The sequence below is a fragment of the Carassius auratus genome, chromosome 30 (assembly GCF_003368295.1).
Source record: "Carassius auratus strain Wakin chromosome 30, ASM336829v1, whole genome shotgun sequence".
Classification (NCBI taxonomy): domain Eukaryota; kingdom Metazoa; phylum Chordata; class Actinopteri; order Cypriniformes; family Cyprinidae; genus Carassius; species Carassius auratus.
The window spans coordinates 460,596-479,203 of record NC_039272.1 but is presented as its reverse complement, the minus strand read 5'-3'; the positions used below and the strand labels follow the sequence as shown (position 1 = coordinate 479,203).

At 38.5% G+C, this 18,608-nt stretch overlaps 1 protein-coding gene across 2 annotated transcripts; it reads right to left on the bottom strand.

The window, feature by feature from the left end:
* Positions 1–10,811: 10,811 nt before the first annotated feature.
* LOC113048742 (T-box transcription factor TBX3-like) lies at positions 10,812–17,566 on the bottom strand. 2 transcript variants are annotated; one of them, XM_026210568.1, is made up of 7 exons: positions 16,038–17,566; positions 15,032–15,305; positions 14,529–14,675; positions 13,574–13,650; positions 13,192–13,346; positions 12,188–12,801; positions 10,812–11,288 (listed from the first exon to the last, which is right to left on the bottom strand). In XM_026210568.1, exons 1-7 carry the CDS (start codon positions 16,421–16,423, stop codon positions 10,914–10,916), a joined length of 2,028 nt encoding a protein of 675 aa, XP_026066353.1. In that variant the 5' UTR covers positions 16,424–17,566; the 3' UTR covers positions 10,812–10,913. The 2 variants fall into 2 exon arrangements, with proteins under 2 accessions (XP_026066353.1, XP_026066354.1); XM_026210569.1 differs by having other exon boundaries at positions 15,038–15,305.
* Between the last annotated feature and the right edge of the window lie 1,042 nt (positions 17,567–18,608).

The following is an 18,608-nucleotide window of genomic DNA, read 5'->3' as shown; positions in this document are numbered from 1 at the left end:
AATGAAGATATTAGATTCGTGATCTAATGAGTGATAGCGGAAAGTAACCCTCTGATGTAATAAGCTTATGTATGACAGACATTGCATCAAGTGTGAACTTTTGCAGTAATTCTTAACGTATAACCCATCTATAGGCCTATTGGTTTGTAACACTTTGCCTAAAGTCTTGGTTTATGTTCCTTATCGTGCAACCTAAACACAGCAAGGCAGCTAAAGGTAGAAAAACATATAATGTAAACTGAACAATGGAGATTACTGTCCAGAATCTCTAGAATGCTCTAGAAAACATCTTACAGCGGGCATCAACAAATGCGTATAATCCACAGACCACAGCTTGCAAGAAATGAAGCACGAGTTAAAAATAAATAAATACATTGCCATCTTGTGTGGATATTTATGTGAACAAGAAATGGAAGTAATTATTATGATTTTTTTTTTTTACATTTACCCAAACATTTGTAAATGTAAATTTTGCCGTTTACAAGTTTCCCGCCCGCTTTTACAATTAATTATTGAAATACAACGAAATAATATGTTGTTTTCCAAAGCTATCATTTAGTCAATCAGAAGTTCTTCAGTTGTTTTTGAGATCTGACCTTTTTTTTATTTTTTATTTTTTTATCCTTGGTGTGGGAAAGATATTTGCCAGCCTGACATGAACACACATGAACCTGACTACTTGCTGTCTGAGGCATACAATTACTTTTTTAAACTTCAGGATTAGGGCTATTTGCTGTTGTTATCAGTTTTACTCTGATATTATTTTCATTTTAGCTCGAGTATAAGGACTTTTTGCGAGCCTTTGTCTTTTAACATAAATTGGTAAGTGTATGTCAAATTTTTTTTGGAAAAAACGCAAACAGGAGCTCTTAAAGAGTGAAATATAGAAAAACATTATTATTATTATTATTATTATTATTATTATTATTATTGACGCGCTTAATGAATCAATGCTCAAAAGTTATGTCATATGCATTATAGAATTAAAACTGCACCTTCACTAATTTATTTATGTATTTCTAACTTCTTGTGTGTGTGATTCCTGTCTAAGTCTTTAATCGGATAGAATTTGAGCGCTATCAACTTTATTTTTATCACGAAAAATATACAATTGTGTGTTCAGTAAACTTGTTTAATAAGACTTACGATAATGTTATCTAAGTTTTGACTTTTGCTTGTACAGGTTAGATGAAGAAACTGGTCGCTTTGCCAATCTCTTCCTCAAAGAAACAAAAAACGGGAGTTTCATTCACCTTAAATTCAGACAAATCAGTGATTTTTCACACATTTTCTGCCCTTATTAATAAGATAATATAGTGTATTAGTATTAGTGAGGGATATTTATATAACCTATATTTTTCTTTATACATCATGAGTTCTACGAGACTGTATTTTAATATTTTCATATACTTAAATAGAATTAAAAAGGAACAAATGAAGTGCGTAAGTTTTTTTTTCTCCAAAATTTTGATTGATTTTATTTTATTGAGTTATTTTGAAGTTTGGTTTAGCACTGCTTTTCTTTCCCAAGGCAAGAGTCCTACAGTTTTCCATGTTACCAATACCTCAGTGTTTTACTTTTTATGCAATAACTCTACGATCTACATGAACACATTCAGTCATTACTTTAACAAAGCCTCGCGATAACTCACTAAACACTAGAAGATCAATATATATATCTCAAACCCAAGAGAAGAGCTGATTTAACCCAAACCTGTCTGTTCCTGTAGTGCTGTGTGCAGTTCAGAAAACCTGGAAACATGGGAAAACGCATCTTTATTCATCTCCCATATCTTCATTATTACATTCCCTATAGAACTTACACATAACTATAAGGACAAACAATACTACACGAGAGAACGTATTCAACAACAACAATATTCAAAATAATGCTAATAACAATAACATAATACTTTATTCAGACACTATATTTGCTTGCTCCATAGATTCTTTTTAGCTTATGCTCAAATTATTGTTTAGAATCCTGTCTGCATAGGAATGGAGGAACTTTTATTTGTGTGTGTGTGTGTGTGTGTGTCTGTGTGTTTGTGTGTGTCTGTGTGTGTGTGTGTTTGTGTGTGTGTGTTTGTGTGTGTGTGTGTGTGTGTGTGTCTGTGTGTGTGTGTGTGTGTGTGTGTGCAGGCGTTCTAGAATAGCTATATTATTTATGACTTTCATTATCTTGAATGAGCTTAAAGGCAGTTGAAAGTTGCAGGCTGCAGGATACGAAAAAAAATAGGATTCAAAAAAAATTTCAACATATTATTTAATAGGCTACTACTATAATGTATGGTGCTCAAACTAATTTTCACATTTACGAATACGAAATGAAAGGACAAAATATAAGTGTAACAGATAGTTCTGCACAGGTCCAGAGTGTTCCTCTATCTCTCTCCTGATGAATGATTGCTGGAATGAAGTCTTGGGATAAAGCGTCTGCTACATGAATGAATGTAGATGTGGATGTGGATACTCGGCCTTCGCGCTTTTATATGTTGCTTCTCTGGTGAAGTCGAGGTTTCGTGCATCTCTAGGGTCTCTGAGCTGTACATGGCCACACATGTGTGTGTGTGTGTGTGTGTGTGTGTGTGTGAGGCTGGATGCTGCTCTCTCTGGTGATAAGATACACCTCTCACCTCGCTCTGTGCTGGCTGGAGCTGACACATCTCTGCTAACAATCACATCACACACCGGACCCACATTCCGCCTTCCTGGTCCCCTTGGCTTTTTTTCCATTCACTTCCAAAAGAGCCTTGGACCAATGGGTCCGACCCCCCCCCCCCCCCCGACCCCCGCAGACAGCTCAGAGTCATTAAAACAGCTCGGGATGCTGGCTATTAGAATCTACTTCTGAAAACTTAATGGTCAGTCCCTCTGTTCTTAACATATCAGCTCTGTCCACAAAAAAGGGTTGTACACTCTTAAAAATAAAGATTCTTCACAGTGATGCCTTTTGGAACTATTTTTGGTTCCACAAAGAACCATTCAGTCAAAGGTTGGTGTGCCCTTTTTATAATCTGAAGAACCTACTTTCACCACAAAGAAGCTTTTGTGAAACAGAAATATGTTAAAGGTTCTTTATGGAACTATTAAGACAAAATAGGTTCCTCTGTGGCATCGTGAAGCACCTTTATTTCTAAGAGTGTATTTTATTAGTTACGTGTTGTTTGCTGTAACTATGTTATAACACATGGAGAAGCATTCACCTTTAAAACTGCATTGGAATTGTTTGCTGAATTAGAGTTAATGTATGTATGTATATAGTTCTGTAAGGTTGGTTTGTGTCAGACACGGTTCCTCGGTGTGAAATGCTGCCCTCTGGTGGCTGTTGTGTCCTGTCACATGAACGAGGTCCAATCTCTCAAGCGTCCACAGATAAACAAGTGAAACTGCGGCAGACATGAACATATATAAATGTGTTTCATAAGTGTGACTGATGCTTGCAACCAAAACCACAGCAATGACATGAAATAACTTGGAACTGTGAATCACAATCTTTATGTGCACAAAGATCTTGTGCTTAAACTTAAACTGTGTAACTTCTTAAAACCACCAACATGTCTTTACTTCACCCAAATACATTTTAATACATTTGAATAAACCTGTCAGCTTGCATTTGGGCAAATAAAGATATGTTTTGGAAGATTTTATTTTGCATTATTTTACATGAAAATAATTTATATTGTAGTGTTCTATATTTTATATTCGCCAGTGTGTCACGTGATCATTAGTAAGTAGGTAACCCTTTAATCCCAATTGTTTTCCAGACATGAAAATATCCAAATAATGTGTCATTATTTATTGTTTTATTTATTTTAATTATGTTTTATGGTTGGTCACCAAAAGATAAAGAGCTATTCATCTTTGTGCTATCTTAAGAGCTTAAACTGCTGATTTATGGATATTTTCTTGGCTGTGTTGAATATGATGCTGGGGGATTATAATAATAGAAAGTTTAAAGCAGTTTGCAAAGTCTTGGTAATTTCACTTTAGTGTTTTCTTTTTATAGCCTATGAAGTTTGCATATGGGAGAACTCATTTTTATTTCAATTATTACAGCATAAGGGACAAAACAATGAACTCATAATACAATACAATCATGTTAGAAAGTTTTCCTATACCATTATTTTTACTGCACCATTTTATTTGCATGGATCCATTACTGGCACTCTGTCTGACTTATCTATTCATATAATAATGTCATTTATTGGCCTTATTTAATTACACCTGTGTGTTTCTTATGTTTGTCAGTAGAGCTCAGTTCTCTATAATCTCAGAAAACCATTGCTCAAACATTCAAGAACCAGATTTCCACAGATACAGCTCAGCAGACTTTTAAAACTAAAGTATTTCAGCTGCTAAAACACGAAAGGATCATCTGATGGATATTTACAGTTATTCATTTAGCATATGCTTTTACCCAAAGCAACTTACATTTCAGGAATACAATAAGCGATATTTAGTGTACTTAATGAAGAAATCTCATATTACTCCCTATAAATATTTATTTTGGTAATCTAATCGTGTTAAACCTCATATACTGTCAGGCTGTGACAGATAATGAACGTGTAGGTGTAATGAATAGAGAGAGTGACTTGCAGGTGTAAAAGCTCTGTGTTTTAGATCTGTTCTGGTGTCTGTCTGTAGACTGTGGAGCTGGTTTTATAAAAACTGTTAAATGTCGCCATCGTGTGGAGAGACAAAGTATCGCACGTCATCATTTATAACAGACCCTTCAGCTCGACATCTGGACACAGTTCTCGCATTTCTCTCCTCAGTGGCACACACAGAAACTTCTAATTGTTTGTGAAGCAACTGTTGCCTTTGGCTTTATTTGACATTTAGATTTTAATGAATATAATGAATGTATAAATATATCTACACAAAACATATGACACCAAAATAAAAACCTTGTAGGTTTTTATAGGACTGCGAATTAAGCATTTCTGTCATAATTATTATAAACCGCAATTTTATAAAAAAGTGTTAAAGTAGAAAAATACTGGTGTAGAAGTTTAATTATTTTAATGCAATCAAAGCCCAAATCTGATCTGGAAGTTGTGCATATGATCAGAACTCCATGCACTACTTTTCATCGAAAATGATTGACTTCTGGTCACGCCTCGTCACCTGACCTCGGCAGGAAACTGTGGTTCTGTCCCAAATCACATCCTAAACCCTCGCTGTGTTCCTCTGAGTCACACTTCATGTCTCCGAGAGCGTCTGAGTCAGAAAGACAGTGATGTGATTTGGGACAGGACCCCAGTGAACCCTGACCAACACACCTGAACCAACTAATACAAGTCTTCTACTTTCAGTCAAGACTTCACTGGTGTGAACACTGCAAAACATATTTTCTTCTGCAGTATTTTCGTCTTGTTTTTCAGGATAAATATCTAAAAAAATCTTGAATCAGGATGCATTTACTTGACAAGTTAAATTACCTAAGATATTCTGTCTTGTTTTCTGAAAAAATAATAGTTATTGTGACCAGCAGGGGTTGATCAGAAGTGACCGAGCAGTCGTTTATTGGACCAGGATCATTCAGCAGACTTGTGTTTAATTGTTGTGTATTCCATATACTATTACACGTGATATTTATCATGATGTTTGCGTGTCAAACTGACCCAATAATGGTCAAATCAACAAAAATCAAACAATAAAACAGCAAATAATAACCACTACAAACAGAAAATTGAAAATTAAAATAGGTATTCTTCCAAAACTGTAACTTTACAAAAACACATGACAAAAAAAAAACAAAAAAAAAAACACTGTATTCAGCTAACGAACATTTTATTGTTTTCTAATTTTCTTTTAACATTCACAAATATATGAAACTATGTATATGCTAATACTTTATATATTAACTCTGTGGCACATCGCTTGGAGTGACCTTGAAAACCTCTATTAATTGGTGATAATATTGGTTTACTTCCTTAAATTATTGGATTTTTTTTTTTTACCACAGAACGTCTGAATTTGAGTTGATTTCAGATCTGTGCAGGTACTACGCTTTACGCGATCTACTTTTCAAAGTTACCCCACGCTGACTCTCTTTGTGCAGAAGATGAGAGACTCAGAAACCATCTGTAGATGTGATCATGTGATCATGGAGGGCCTCGACCAATCAGGATGCAGCATCAGTCAAAGAAGCATTCTGGCCTTGTTTTTGTTTTAAAGTTTTAGAGTTTGCGCTCATTGTCAGATCCTTTAAGTGTTGTGTGTGACAATGATGGCATAGCAAATAGTATTATTTTTATTATATAAAGTGATCTTGCTCTGAATAAAATAATGATAGAAACTATCTGTATACTAAGGCATCGTTCCTGTTTTTGATTTCCTGTTTAGACATTTTTTCACTCTATTCCAGACCACCCACACAACACAGATGTGATGTAAATCATTTGGGTGAACGATAAACCTCCGCACCAGAGACTGTGCTTCTCGAATCCGACAGAAACAGCCTCCATCCCTCGTCTGCTTTAATGAGTGCAGTAAATGCAGGGAAAATGAGTTTTGTTCTGTTTTGATCATACACAACTCTTTACAAAATGAAGATATTTCAGTCAGGGAGCATTTCATACATGCATCATGTGCAAAAGCTAAAAAATGTAAACATCTTCATTTGTCTAAAAATATGCATAAATGTAATCAGAATGAGGTCTTTTAGAAGTAGTACGTTCAACAATGGTCTGCGGTCACTGAACTATTGGAGAGGTCAGAAAACGCTGGTCTGAGAATTGTTAATAAGTTAAGCTCACGGTGCAATCCAAGCCAGCATCGGAGGCAGTCGTAGATCTCAGACGAAGGGGTTAACTGCAGTCGCCTGGCTCCTGATCACTTGCCAAATCAGCTCTATACGAGTGTGTTAAGTCTGAAAGCCACATGAAAGAGAACAGACTGCTGCAATCTATCAGCTACTGAAGGCTGGAGGAGTATAGAGTCGAAGTGTTGCGTGTTTAGCCTTGAGCAGGGGTGGAGGTGTGCACATCACATGCTTTTATAGACATGAGTGTATTCTGTGATGAGCTACATGTGGATGAGTCAACTATCTCTGTGAACGCCTGTGAGTCATCTGAGGCAACTTGTTGGTTATTGAGTGCAAAGTGTGTGTTTGTGTGGCAGCGATCAACCTTTCCCACATCTGGGTGCGGTAGAAACATCAACATCACTATCATTAAAGGGTTCGTCACTCACCCCCTGCGTGTCCTTCCACAACTGTGTGGCTTTCTTCTTCTGTGGAACATATTAGAAGTTTTTGAGAAGTGTCTTTTTGTTTTAGTCCATGCGGTGGAAGTCAGTGGGCACCAAACCATGACTGAATTATCTGATTACCAGCCTGCACATGAGAAGAGTAGTGTTATATAGTGAGGGGAAACATAATTCTGCATTTCACACGACTCTCTGAAGCTGTTCAGTTGTTGAAAGGTGTGTGTGTGTGTTTGTTTTTGTGAGTGTGGGTGGGTGAGTGTTTGTGTGTGTGTGTGTGTGTGTGTGTGTGCTGAACACAGGGTATAACTCTAACTGCTTGCATGACAGTGAGGAAGAGTGTTTTATATAATACACATTTGTTTAAAGATCTAACAGTTATTATATAAACTTTTAAACTACAAAAAACATTTACAATTTGGAATTTAAAATAACATTTTTAATTGTATTTGGAAAAATATGTATACAGAATTTAGTCACTTTTAAACCTATGAATTATTTATATTATGTATTATGTATAGTTTAGAGAGTATAAAATAGGGCTATTTTCCCACTCAAAACGGAGTCTAGTGACGTCACGTGGGTCTGTGAGAGTGAAAGTGCTGCTGGTCACCAGTAGATGGCGCTGTGATGTCGCCCATCAGCTGCAGCTCGAGCACAGAGATGGATCCTTCTTCCAAAATGTTCTCGATGTAAACCGCTTGAAAACAAGTCTGTATACATCTTTATAACAAATGACCATTTTAACAAATGAATGCAACGTCTAATATTTTTCACGGCAACAGAAAGAATGATTTTTGCAATCAAACCATAATCAGTCTTCATCCGAGTCACGGGTTCAATCCGGGATTATAGACTGGTCCTTGTTTAATAGTCCACATTCTTCTGAAAATATAGAATTACAATTTTAGTTAATCCATTTATTATATTATCACTTTGTTTTATTTTTAATTTTATATTTTCCATTATATTATTTGTATTATTATGTATTTCATTGTTAAAAAACAAAAAAACAAAATATCTCTTTTAGGATATCTGGGTGTAAATTTTATAATTTGATCACAGGAATTCTATATGTATTTCTATATAACAGTAATAGTATATTTGACTTTATTTCTCCTGTGGAACACAAATATATTTATCCTGAAGAACACAGATCTCCAAACACAGTTCGATTAATCTGACCTTCATTGTATGGACAGAAAAAAGCCCTTCGACATGTTTCGTGTTCCAAAGAAAACAGACATGCATGGTATGGTCGAACAAATTTAGCATTTCGCTTGAACTATATCCCTTTTAGACTTTTCTGAGTTTACATTTAAATGACACCAACCTTTCATGAACAATTGACCATATCTAACATTCATGTATTCTAAACGTCTTTTACAGTATCTTATAGTTTTTACATCAAACACTGGAAGGCTGTCTTCACGTCTTCGACAGATGTCGACTCTTATTTATCTTCACATCCACCTTGATTTGTAATAGTATTATAGTTTTCTCAGTCTTTCGTGTCGCTCAGTAAACAGACACAACAGTCTCCTTCACATAGACCAGATTAGATAATAATACGTTAACCTTTTTTTAAGTGAACAGTGGCGAGAGCATGTTTCGTGTGTTTGATTGCATGCACGAGAGTCACACTTTGCTCTCTGACGTGTACTTTGCCCCGTGACCGCTGGGTGGCGACAGCTCTGACTCTGTCCACAGCAGAACTCAGACGTGTAATAAACACGCCTGTGATAACGAAGGCGCCAGGTGAGCAATAGAAGGAGCGATTGCGATAGTTTACGTGGTGTTTACCACTGTTCTTCAGCGCCAGTGCCATTACTTATTAACCCTACTTTATACAAATAAAGATACAGTGTTGATAAACCCTGACTCGAGGCTCCACAGAGTGGACAGTCAAGTTATTTTACATTCTTCCAGGTTCATATCGGTCCACATAAACACGCACGACGGGTCTGGTACAGCTCGAGATGTGCTAATGCTTTCACTTTCCCTCCTTTATGCTCGAAAACATCCATGAACGAACAGTATAGTTTGCCACATCTGTCTGAACTAAATGTTTTTATTAGGAATACAAGAGAATCACTTTGTTTTTATTATTACTTAATTTGGTCTGTGCGCAGTGTGATGGTGTAGTTCGAAAACTCAGATAAATAGAAACCATATTTATAGTTGATGTCTATTTCAGCTGGCTATCATGTTTTAAGATTTTTTTTAAAATAATTATTCTTTTATTATTATACAGAATATATAAAGTCCGAACACATTGAAAACACTGTGGTAAATCTGTATTTAAATCTATTCTAAAGAAGCGTGAACTCAATGAACTTGGAAAATGTAACTGTTTCTAAACGTGTAAACATTGACTAAATATATATATATTTTTTTGATGTCATGTATGTTTTTAAATTGTATGTAAATGCTGTTGTCTTGGCCAGGTCACTCTTGAAAAAGACATTTTTAATCTCAATGAGTTTTTTATCTGGTTAAATAAAGGTTAAATAAAAATAAAAAGAATTTCCTTTATACGCTTTTCTGCTGTTTTTAAAATATTTTTTGGGGCAGTTTAGACTCATAGGTCACAAAAACTTAATTTGAACACACGCTTGGACTAAAGCATTTGAAGTTGCTGTGAAATAAAAGTGTGATTATTTTCAAGCCATTGATGCATTGTGTTATCGCCTTTAATTAGTTTGAACCCAAGCACTTAAACACACAACAGTTAATCAAAACGATGGCACATTATATCTGTCTGTAGAGAAACTAGCTCTGTGCTGTTACAGGTGGAATCCAGGCGCAGATGAGAATCAACAAGGACAATGCTCACATACTATACACATATCAACAATAAATTAAGTTAAGCTCCCTCAAACAAACACAAACAAACAAACAAAGAATTTCAGTTCTATTTACAAGCAATATTCATATGAAATAATTACATAAATATGTAATATATATATCGTTATTTACATTTGTATTTATTATAGCCATATGATCCCTTTTCCCGTTTCATCCCGAAGCTGCATTTCAGAGTAATTTAGTACCGCGTCTCGATTAATCAGTGGTCTGTGGATTCATTGACTTTGGAAAAAGAATAAAATGACTAGACTGCCTTCCTCATTTCCACACAAAAATGAATCGAACATATGTGTGTGTGTGTGTGTGTGTGTGTGTAAAGATTGAACTCCTTAACATTGCAAAATATTCTTAAAACTGTAGTGAAGATTGCGTTCTTGGTGAATTTGCGTTTTGAACAGTACAGACGAAAGCATTAAAAACAAAAAAACAAAAAAATACCCAGCAGTCTTGATCAAGTCTAATCTTTGACATGCAGTATGCCTGCGGTAACTTATTTAATTTATTAATATGTTTGCAAACACATCCGATAAAGAGATATCAAACAAAGCAGGAACCGATTCAGAGTGCATCTTAAAATAAATCACCGTCACCCTGAACTTTTAACATAAAGAGGAGCAGCAGCTTCATTCAGTCTCTGTCAGACTGGTCACTGTTCAATACTTCTCTGGCATTCATATGGGGGGGGGGGGGGGGGGGCAAAGTTACTGTTTTAATTAAACAAAAGAACAACATACATTTACGTGTTTATTTGTTTTAGCAAAGTGCATTTAAAGTCTAATCGTGTTCTCCGAGGCCGGTCCGTGGTGCACGGCTCGCTCTCTCGTCGGTGGGGTCTACGGGGACACACTGCGCGCTCTGTCCGGTTTGGACTCGAGTCCGCTGACCAGGCGCTGGATGCTCTGGAGCTCGCTGCTCGAATCTTTCTCGGTGCACGGTTTCGGTGACACTGACACCGAGCCAGACTCCGAGTCCAGACTCCCCGTCCCCCCGTCTCCCTTCAGATCCATGGCACTGCTCGCCACCGGCGGGACGGCTGTCGTGAGCAAAGTGCAGTCGGGGACATTCGGTAAAGAGTAAGGGCTGTACCGTAACCGGGGCCGCACCGCGTTCAGAAACGGATGACGATGAACGGATGAAGAAGCGGCGGCGGCGGCCATGTACGTGTAGGGATACGGGAAGAGACCTCCGAAGGGAGACATGGCCAGACCCTACAGACACAGACACAACATCAACAACTGAAACATTTGGCTCTGTAAAGTATGACTTAAGGGAATAGCCTACATTAAAGCTGAATTCTTCATCAAAACCAGAGGTCACAATTAATAATTTATGGCATAATTGTCATTAAAAGAAAATCAGAATATGCAACTTTATTAAATCCTGCTATTTCGTTTCCTTGTACCTAATTTATATTTACACCTTGTCCATTGAAGCAAAAACACACACGACATGCATAAATAGTGTTAAATATGATAACGTGCAAGTCACCTGAAAGATCCATCAAGATTAACCCACAAAAACACTTTTAGCTTGATTCGATCATTACAAACTTGACTTTGATTTGATTTAAAAATGGTTTTACTCTCTCTCTCTCTCTCTCTGTAGTATTTAGACATATAAAGAGTTCAGATGCAAAAGCCTTTTAAGTGCAGTTTGACTTTTCTTCTAAAATGAAATTTTTTTCTCAGGCTCCTAGTGTAGATTTCATTATGAATAGGTTCTTGTCATTGCTATTAAAGCGAAATAACTGAACATAAACAGATGCACATTTTAGAAGAAAATTATATATATATATAATTCTGCTTGGTAGAAATCGTCATTAACAGCTTTCTCTCACTTTTTTTTACAGATTAATTGCGACATATTACTGTCCGCGCACATCCGTCAGGAACAGTTTTATTGCTAATCTCCAGCAACAGTTGTCAGTTGTTCTATATTTGCTGACAATTTATGGACTGCGCAACAAAGACCATTAAACACTGCAAGATTTGCCACACCTCATTTTCCCCCCTTAAGTCTCAAATGTAACTACAAAAAGCACTAAAATACTTTTGATTGTTCATGCACGAGCTACAGGTCAGGACTAAAGAAGCATCTGTGATCTTACCTGCGACGCCAGAACATGTTGCTGAAGGTGGAAGGGCAGCGGTGTTCCCGTCAGGCTTTGCGAGGGTGATGTCATGCTGCTCGTGTCCAGTGAGCTGACCCCTCCGGAGGAAACAGCTGCCAGTAAAGGGCCCATCCCTGCGGCCATGTTTGAGAACGCGCCTCCCATACTGAACTGACCCGGGTGCAGGAGAAACGGATGGGCACCACCCAAGTGACTGAAAAACTGCTGCCCGGCCAAACCCGGCGGAAATCCCAAATTGTGCAAGTGGTTTTGATTTAAGTGCGCAGCGCCATCTGTTTGCACAGTCAATGGCATGTAATTTTCTTTGCTCAGTGTCCGGCAGTCGTCTGTTTTGGCGTGATCCGGGCTCTTGAGCTCCTCACCGGACCGAGTGGTGCTAGAGATGAGCGTGATGGGACTCTGCCGAGAGTCCCGGATCTTCTCGGTTCTCCGCGGGACAGAGTCACTCTCCCCAAGCAGACTTTTGCTTAAACTCGCATCGTGATCCTTGGGGTCCTCGGTCGTGGTGGAGATTTTGCTCGAGTCTGGTCCCTCTTTCACGTTTCCATCTTTGTCTTCGTCGTCGCTATCTTCATCACTGTCGCAAAAATCTGCAAGAGTGCGAAAGACTATTTAATCGAGAGAATCCAATTTATATTTTTATAAATACAGACCGCAAGACAGCACATGCATGTCGTTTATAATCAGTAAAAGCACAGTCAGAGGCAATGCAAAATGCACGTGAAATAAATACTAATTTTGTGCCCTCATAGTAACATGCATGGGAGATTTGGGGATTTAATGTGTGGCAACTTGATTCGTCTTGACATTCTAATTTACGCCAAAAAAAATATGTGCTGCTCTCTAATTAGCAGTCGTTCACAAAAGGATTTGCATTCGTGTCCAGGGAAATAATTGGGCGATTCTGTAAGAGAAAGCTAGATTATGATCTGAAAGTAAATGTTTGTTTAATGCACACACGGTTTATCAGATTCTCCTACCTTTTGAGTTATTCTGGCCAACAGTTGAGACCACAGGAGACGAAGCCTGGCGAAAGCATTTGAAGGACTGTTCGCCTGAGGAATCATCAGATGTCCCGTTCTCTTTCTTCTGCTGCTCCTCATACGAACGCATCGATTGCAGAGCCAGCTGTTTTCTGTGTGAAATAAAAGGCGAAGACGGAAAAGTGAGAAACGATTTCAGAGTAAACCACCTTCGCGTTGCATTAGAGTTGTTCTTGAGTTTTTAGTTCATCTTTCTTCTTTAAGATTAAAATGAACCGATCTTTCTGCAATAATAACTAACAGTGTCCTGAACTTGAGGACGTGAAGGAATGCTATTGTAGTAGCTACAGGGTGAAATGAGCAGTTCGTTCAGTCCTACCTTTTTTCACGTCTCCCATTTCCAGTGTCACGAAATCCTTTTGCAAAAGGATTGTGATCAATTTTCAGTTGTGTTATCTGAAATATAATAACATGGAAACAAAATAACATGAATAAAGATAACTGCAAGGTTTTTCAGTTGTGTTATTAACCAACTGATGCTTTATTATTTGCAGCTTATTGAAACATATTCGAAATGCACTACAGCTGTATGAGTCACTTCGATTACTTTAGGATTTTATAGTTTATAGGGCTGGCCTATATGCTTGTTCTGCATTAAAAACCCATATTACGCCTGCAGTGACTTGTCTCAAACTTTGGTATTTGTAGGAAACACGGGGGCATTTCCAGCTCATAAATATTGAGAACGTTTTTATTATCTACAACCTCTCAACATGAATTCTGTCTCCCCACCCTGACACCCCGACACCCCATATGCATTTAGTGCATTAACAGTATTTTCCAGGGTTACGTTATATTTCAGCATTTTACTAATAAATGAACACACACATGCACGCGCACACACATAATTTTTGAATCTCTTTTTCTCTTCTTCAGTCCCTCCCACTTTGGCTAGTCCTCCAGTCCTTCCTCCCTCCCTCTTCTCATTCTGACACACACACACACACACACACACACAGGTTTACGTGAACAAACTGTTGAAGATCTTCTGATTTTTTTGACTCATATAAATAAATAATGCATGAAATGTAACCCGTGTGTCAAACAGGAGAAAGTAAAAGAATGATGCATGTTTGTTTTCTGTAGTATTAGGCTTTGTTATATGATGTAGGCCTCACAGTGACACAGCTAATATTGTGGAAATGCACTGCATAATAATAATATGTTCTAGACAAAAGTACTGAAAGCACCAAACATTACTTCTCCTGTAAGGCCACGGTGTATGCTATTAAATATTCAGCGCAGCAGATGCAACACACAAACTTCAGACCAACCTTATCGTTCTGGTAGGCAGTGACAGCAATGAAATCTGTCTCGGGGAACACGTAGGTCCTGAACGTGCTGTATGGGAGTTTCAGGATGTCGTTGGCTCTCACAATGTGAAATCTTGGCTGGTATTTGTGCATGGAGTTTAGTATCGTCTGAAATATAAATACGCATTTATACTATTTATTAAAAAAATACAGATGATTTTCAGTAACATTTGAATAAACAGTAAAAATTGGGCACACTTTCTGCATGCTTTTAGCTCACTGACAGGTCGAAGCCTGCACCCCCCCCCCAACAGTAATTGTGTGCTCGTATAGTTTAAATTAAATTGAAATTATAGCTCAGACAAGACACAAACATATTGTACAATGCGAAGTCTTAAGACATTTTGTAACGAAAAATACATATAAATACATGCAATCACTGAACACACATATTTAAACAAAAACCACAATAACAACAACAATAATAATAATAATGAGAATAATAAAGTTTATACATATCTTACACTTACAAATCCATGCTTGTCGGAGATGTTGTTTGTCAGTTTAAGTTTGTGAAAATTGACGACTTTAGACATCCATTGCTCGCCCGTGGCCGGACTGTCGGGGTGAATGTACATCCGTTTTGGCATTTCGGGGTCAGCCTTTCCTGCCACCATCCAGCGAGAGTTGTGAAATTTATACCTGCAGTCATCAGCCGCCACAATATCCATCAACAGAATATATTTGGCCTTTTTGTCCAAGCCCGTGCATCTGACTTTAAACGGAGGGAACATCCGCCTGCAGAGAAGATCAGAGAGAAATTAGAGCAGTTTTATCGAGGTACAATTTCTTCACTTTTACTGGCATTGTGCTGTCCAGAGAAACATTACATGCAAAGACCTGAAATGATTTCGATGTGTGTAGATCAAGGTCTAGGCCCAATCGTCAGCCCTAACTCGTGAAACACCCACACATCTAAACGCAGCGCAGCATTAACACATGCTCAACTCTTTAACTCGACGTTACGGAAAAACTAAGTTACAAATAAAATCTTACCGAATGCAACTTTACAATAATTCATCCGCGTTTCACTGTTCAAATCAGTTTCGGAGCAAAATGAATTGTGTACTTGTCTATGCTACATTTATTTGTGATAAAAGTTCAATACATGGTATTACAGATGTTTGCATGCATTAAAACAAAACAATAACTTAACTAATTTAATAACGATTACTTTAAAACAACAAAAACGATGAATCTGGATTCAAATATTTCTAGGCCTAATTCAACTTGGGTTATACTTTGAAAACAACAACAACAAAAACCCTTCCTCAGCTCAGACAAAACAGAATGAACACTAGAAAGCTATTGACCTGTCCAGCTATCTTGCCACATGTTCTAAAGAAATCTGTGAGTCACTCAGATCAATAAATCAATCAGAATTCCATTTGATAGCGACTATAACCTCGGACTGTGTTTCACTTAATTAAATTCGAAGCACAGCTGATTTATTGAATCATTCCAGTTTACCTTCCAGATTTAGTGATGACCATCTCTGTGCCGCGCTTGTGGAAAAGCTCCCAGAGTTCCTTGGCTTCGAGGTGAACTTTAGGGTCGTCTTCGACCTCCTCCTCGGGCTCGAGCGTCTTGAGAGGCCGCAGATGCGCGGTGTGGTGTCCCAGTGAGGAGAAGTGAAGGCCGGTCTCTGCGGCACCCATCAGCTGCTCCATTATTGGTTTGCCCAGCGCACCGGGCAGAGACAGCGAGCCGCTCGGGGGCAGCCCCAGGGCCGGGAAGAAGGGCGGCTGGTGACCCAGCATTGCGCTCATGGCAAACTCCGGACCCCGGTGAGGTAAAAACGGGTGATAAGCCATACTGGATCCTTGAATAACTGGATCTCTCATCGGGAAGCTCATGCGAGTCCAGCCAGCAGATGCAGTGTTCCTTAAATCGATGTGCAATCAGCTTAATATCTGCGCCGGAGAAGTCCTTCACCAAGTCCAGCGTTCCTGCGACGCGTGAGTCTCTCACTTGTGTCTCTAGCTGGATTCCCACAAAGTATCTAAAAGAGAAAGTGAGAATCTTCTCGGCTTGTCTTTTGGCAGTGCGCTATGAGATCGAGAAAATAAAAATAAAAGGCTCGACGGAGTCACTGTGTGTCAGCTTGCGGCGCGCGGCGCTGTCCTCTGGATTTCTGTAAAATAGACATTCCGCTAATAGTGAGATCGTCCCGAGTCCTGCCAAAGAGATGTGTTGAATTATTTCGAAGCCTCGGAATAATTCCTCTGTCTTTACTTGTTGGAGGTATACACGTTCACACGCTCACACACACACACTTTCTCTCCCGCACACACATTTCAGCAGAGCGCGATATGCGGAGCACAGGGTCCAGCACAGAGATATTCCCAGTGCTTCTGAACTCCATAGGCTTCGGTGGTGTGGATGTGTTGCGTGTTTTGAGCAGCAGCCCGCTGTTGATTGGCTCTTTGACGCTTTTGGACCAATTGTGTCGCTCTGTAGGCGTGGTTTTAACAGGTCGGGTGGAGGGGAAAGACTTCAGACTTATAAAAAGGTGTTGGAGAACTCTGTTGCTGCCGCCAAACAGCGCTGCTTCGCTCGCTATTGTGTGAATATGCCATCATCATTAGGACACGCATCTGTCGGTCTGCGGGACCCAGAGCAGCTGAACTTCCAGGTCTCCAGCGCACAGCGTCACTGTCGGCCCCTTTTCACGCACAGAAGATCAGATAGTGCTCCAGACGCGCGTTCACCTGAGACATTCAAAATCAGTTTTGGTATTGGTTAAGATCGAGATGCGAATGATTCGTTTGGAGATCCTGCAGTTCATCAGCATTAGTCTTATATGGGACGTCAACTGTTGCGCTGCGAATATCCGTATCTCAGTTTTACAGTTCTGCAGCTTTCTTTTTTTAAATTATTATTATCATTTACAAATCCTTTTCCAAGCGTGGTTATCAAATTGTAATATTGTCATTATCATCATTTTGGCAGTCAGCTAGATTTAATTAAATGCACAACAGTTTTAATATACTATCTATTGGGTTATCACTTAATAGTATATTTATTAACCTTTTTTTCAGTTTACCCCCCCCCCCCCCCCCCCCAGTTTCCAGATTTACTTGAATAAGACTCTACAAATATTTCCCTGATGTGAGTCTCACTATATAGTCAGATAACTAAAGCATGCATAAAATGAATCATTTTTAAATCACAGGCAAATACACTCGACCAAACTCGCCTTTTAGAAATATAAATGCATCTTTGGAGGGAAAATGTCATTAGATTAAAATAAATAAATAAATAAAACCCCAGCATATAATAAGAACAGGCTGTTGGTCTCCACTCGGTTATCGGTGTCTTGCTCAATGTTCTCTTTCGAAACCTCGCAGACAGTCGCATCTACAGTGTTGTGTCGAGAAGTGAACGCTGTTTGTCAGCAGCAGAAGACTGGCGCCCCTCTCCAAACACTGGACTCATTCACACACACACACACACACACACACACACACACACACACACACACACACACACACACACACACACACACACACACACACACACAACAGAGGGTCGTGGACAGACATCTGAGTTCAACAGTGCCTAAACACTGACTCAATTATCTAGTCAGCAGAGCAAGAGAACCAGTTTGTACATTTATCACCCTTCATCATGTGGCCAAATACTACTGTCTCTGCTCATCTTAAACTGTGTGTTCTCAGAAGGAGAAGTATATCTGTTCAGCGCTGGTTTAAATCGCGACTAATAAACAATAGCGCAATATAATCACGTTGCCATTTTTTTCTTTTGTTTTGCGAATGCACAGAGAATGTCTATGAATATTGCACGAAAGGCTGTGAGATGATTAGTTTTTTGGTTGCTATACGCCCGTGTGCAGTTTTACAAAACCACATTTTACAAAGCATATTTTAGTTTTGTGCAATTACTGAACATAACTCGGTGGCATGCAGTCTGATGTCTCATTTCTTTTTGAAATTTGGATTTTGAAATACTATTTTCTCCAGATATGTGAGCGCGGTTAAGTGTGTGTGAGTGACTCATAAACATAATTATGCTATTCGT

Bases quoted from the DNA above. Each gene is read 5' to 3' on its own strand.
- LOC113048742 (XM_026210568.1), bottom strand. From the start codon at position 16,423: ATGAGCTTCCCGATGAGAGATCCAGTTATTCAAGGATCCAGTATGGCT. The intron at 13,651-14,528 runs GTTGGTCTGAAG...ATTATATTTCAG, and splicing joins CTGCCTACCAGAACGATAAG to ATAACACAACTGAAAATTGA. The intron at 11,289-12,187 runs GTAAGATCACAG...CTGTGTCTGTAG, and splicing joins AACATGTTCTGGCGTCGCAG to GGTCTGGCCATGTCTCCCTT.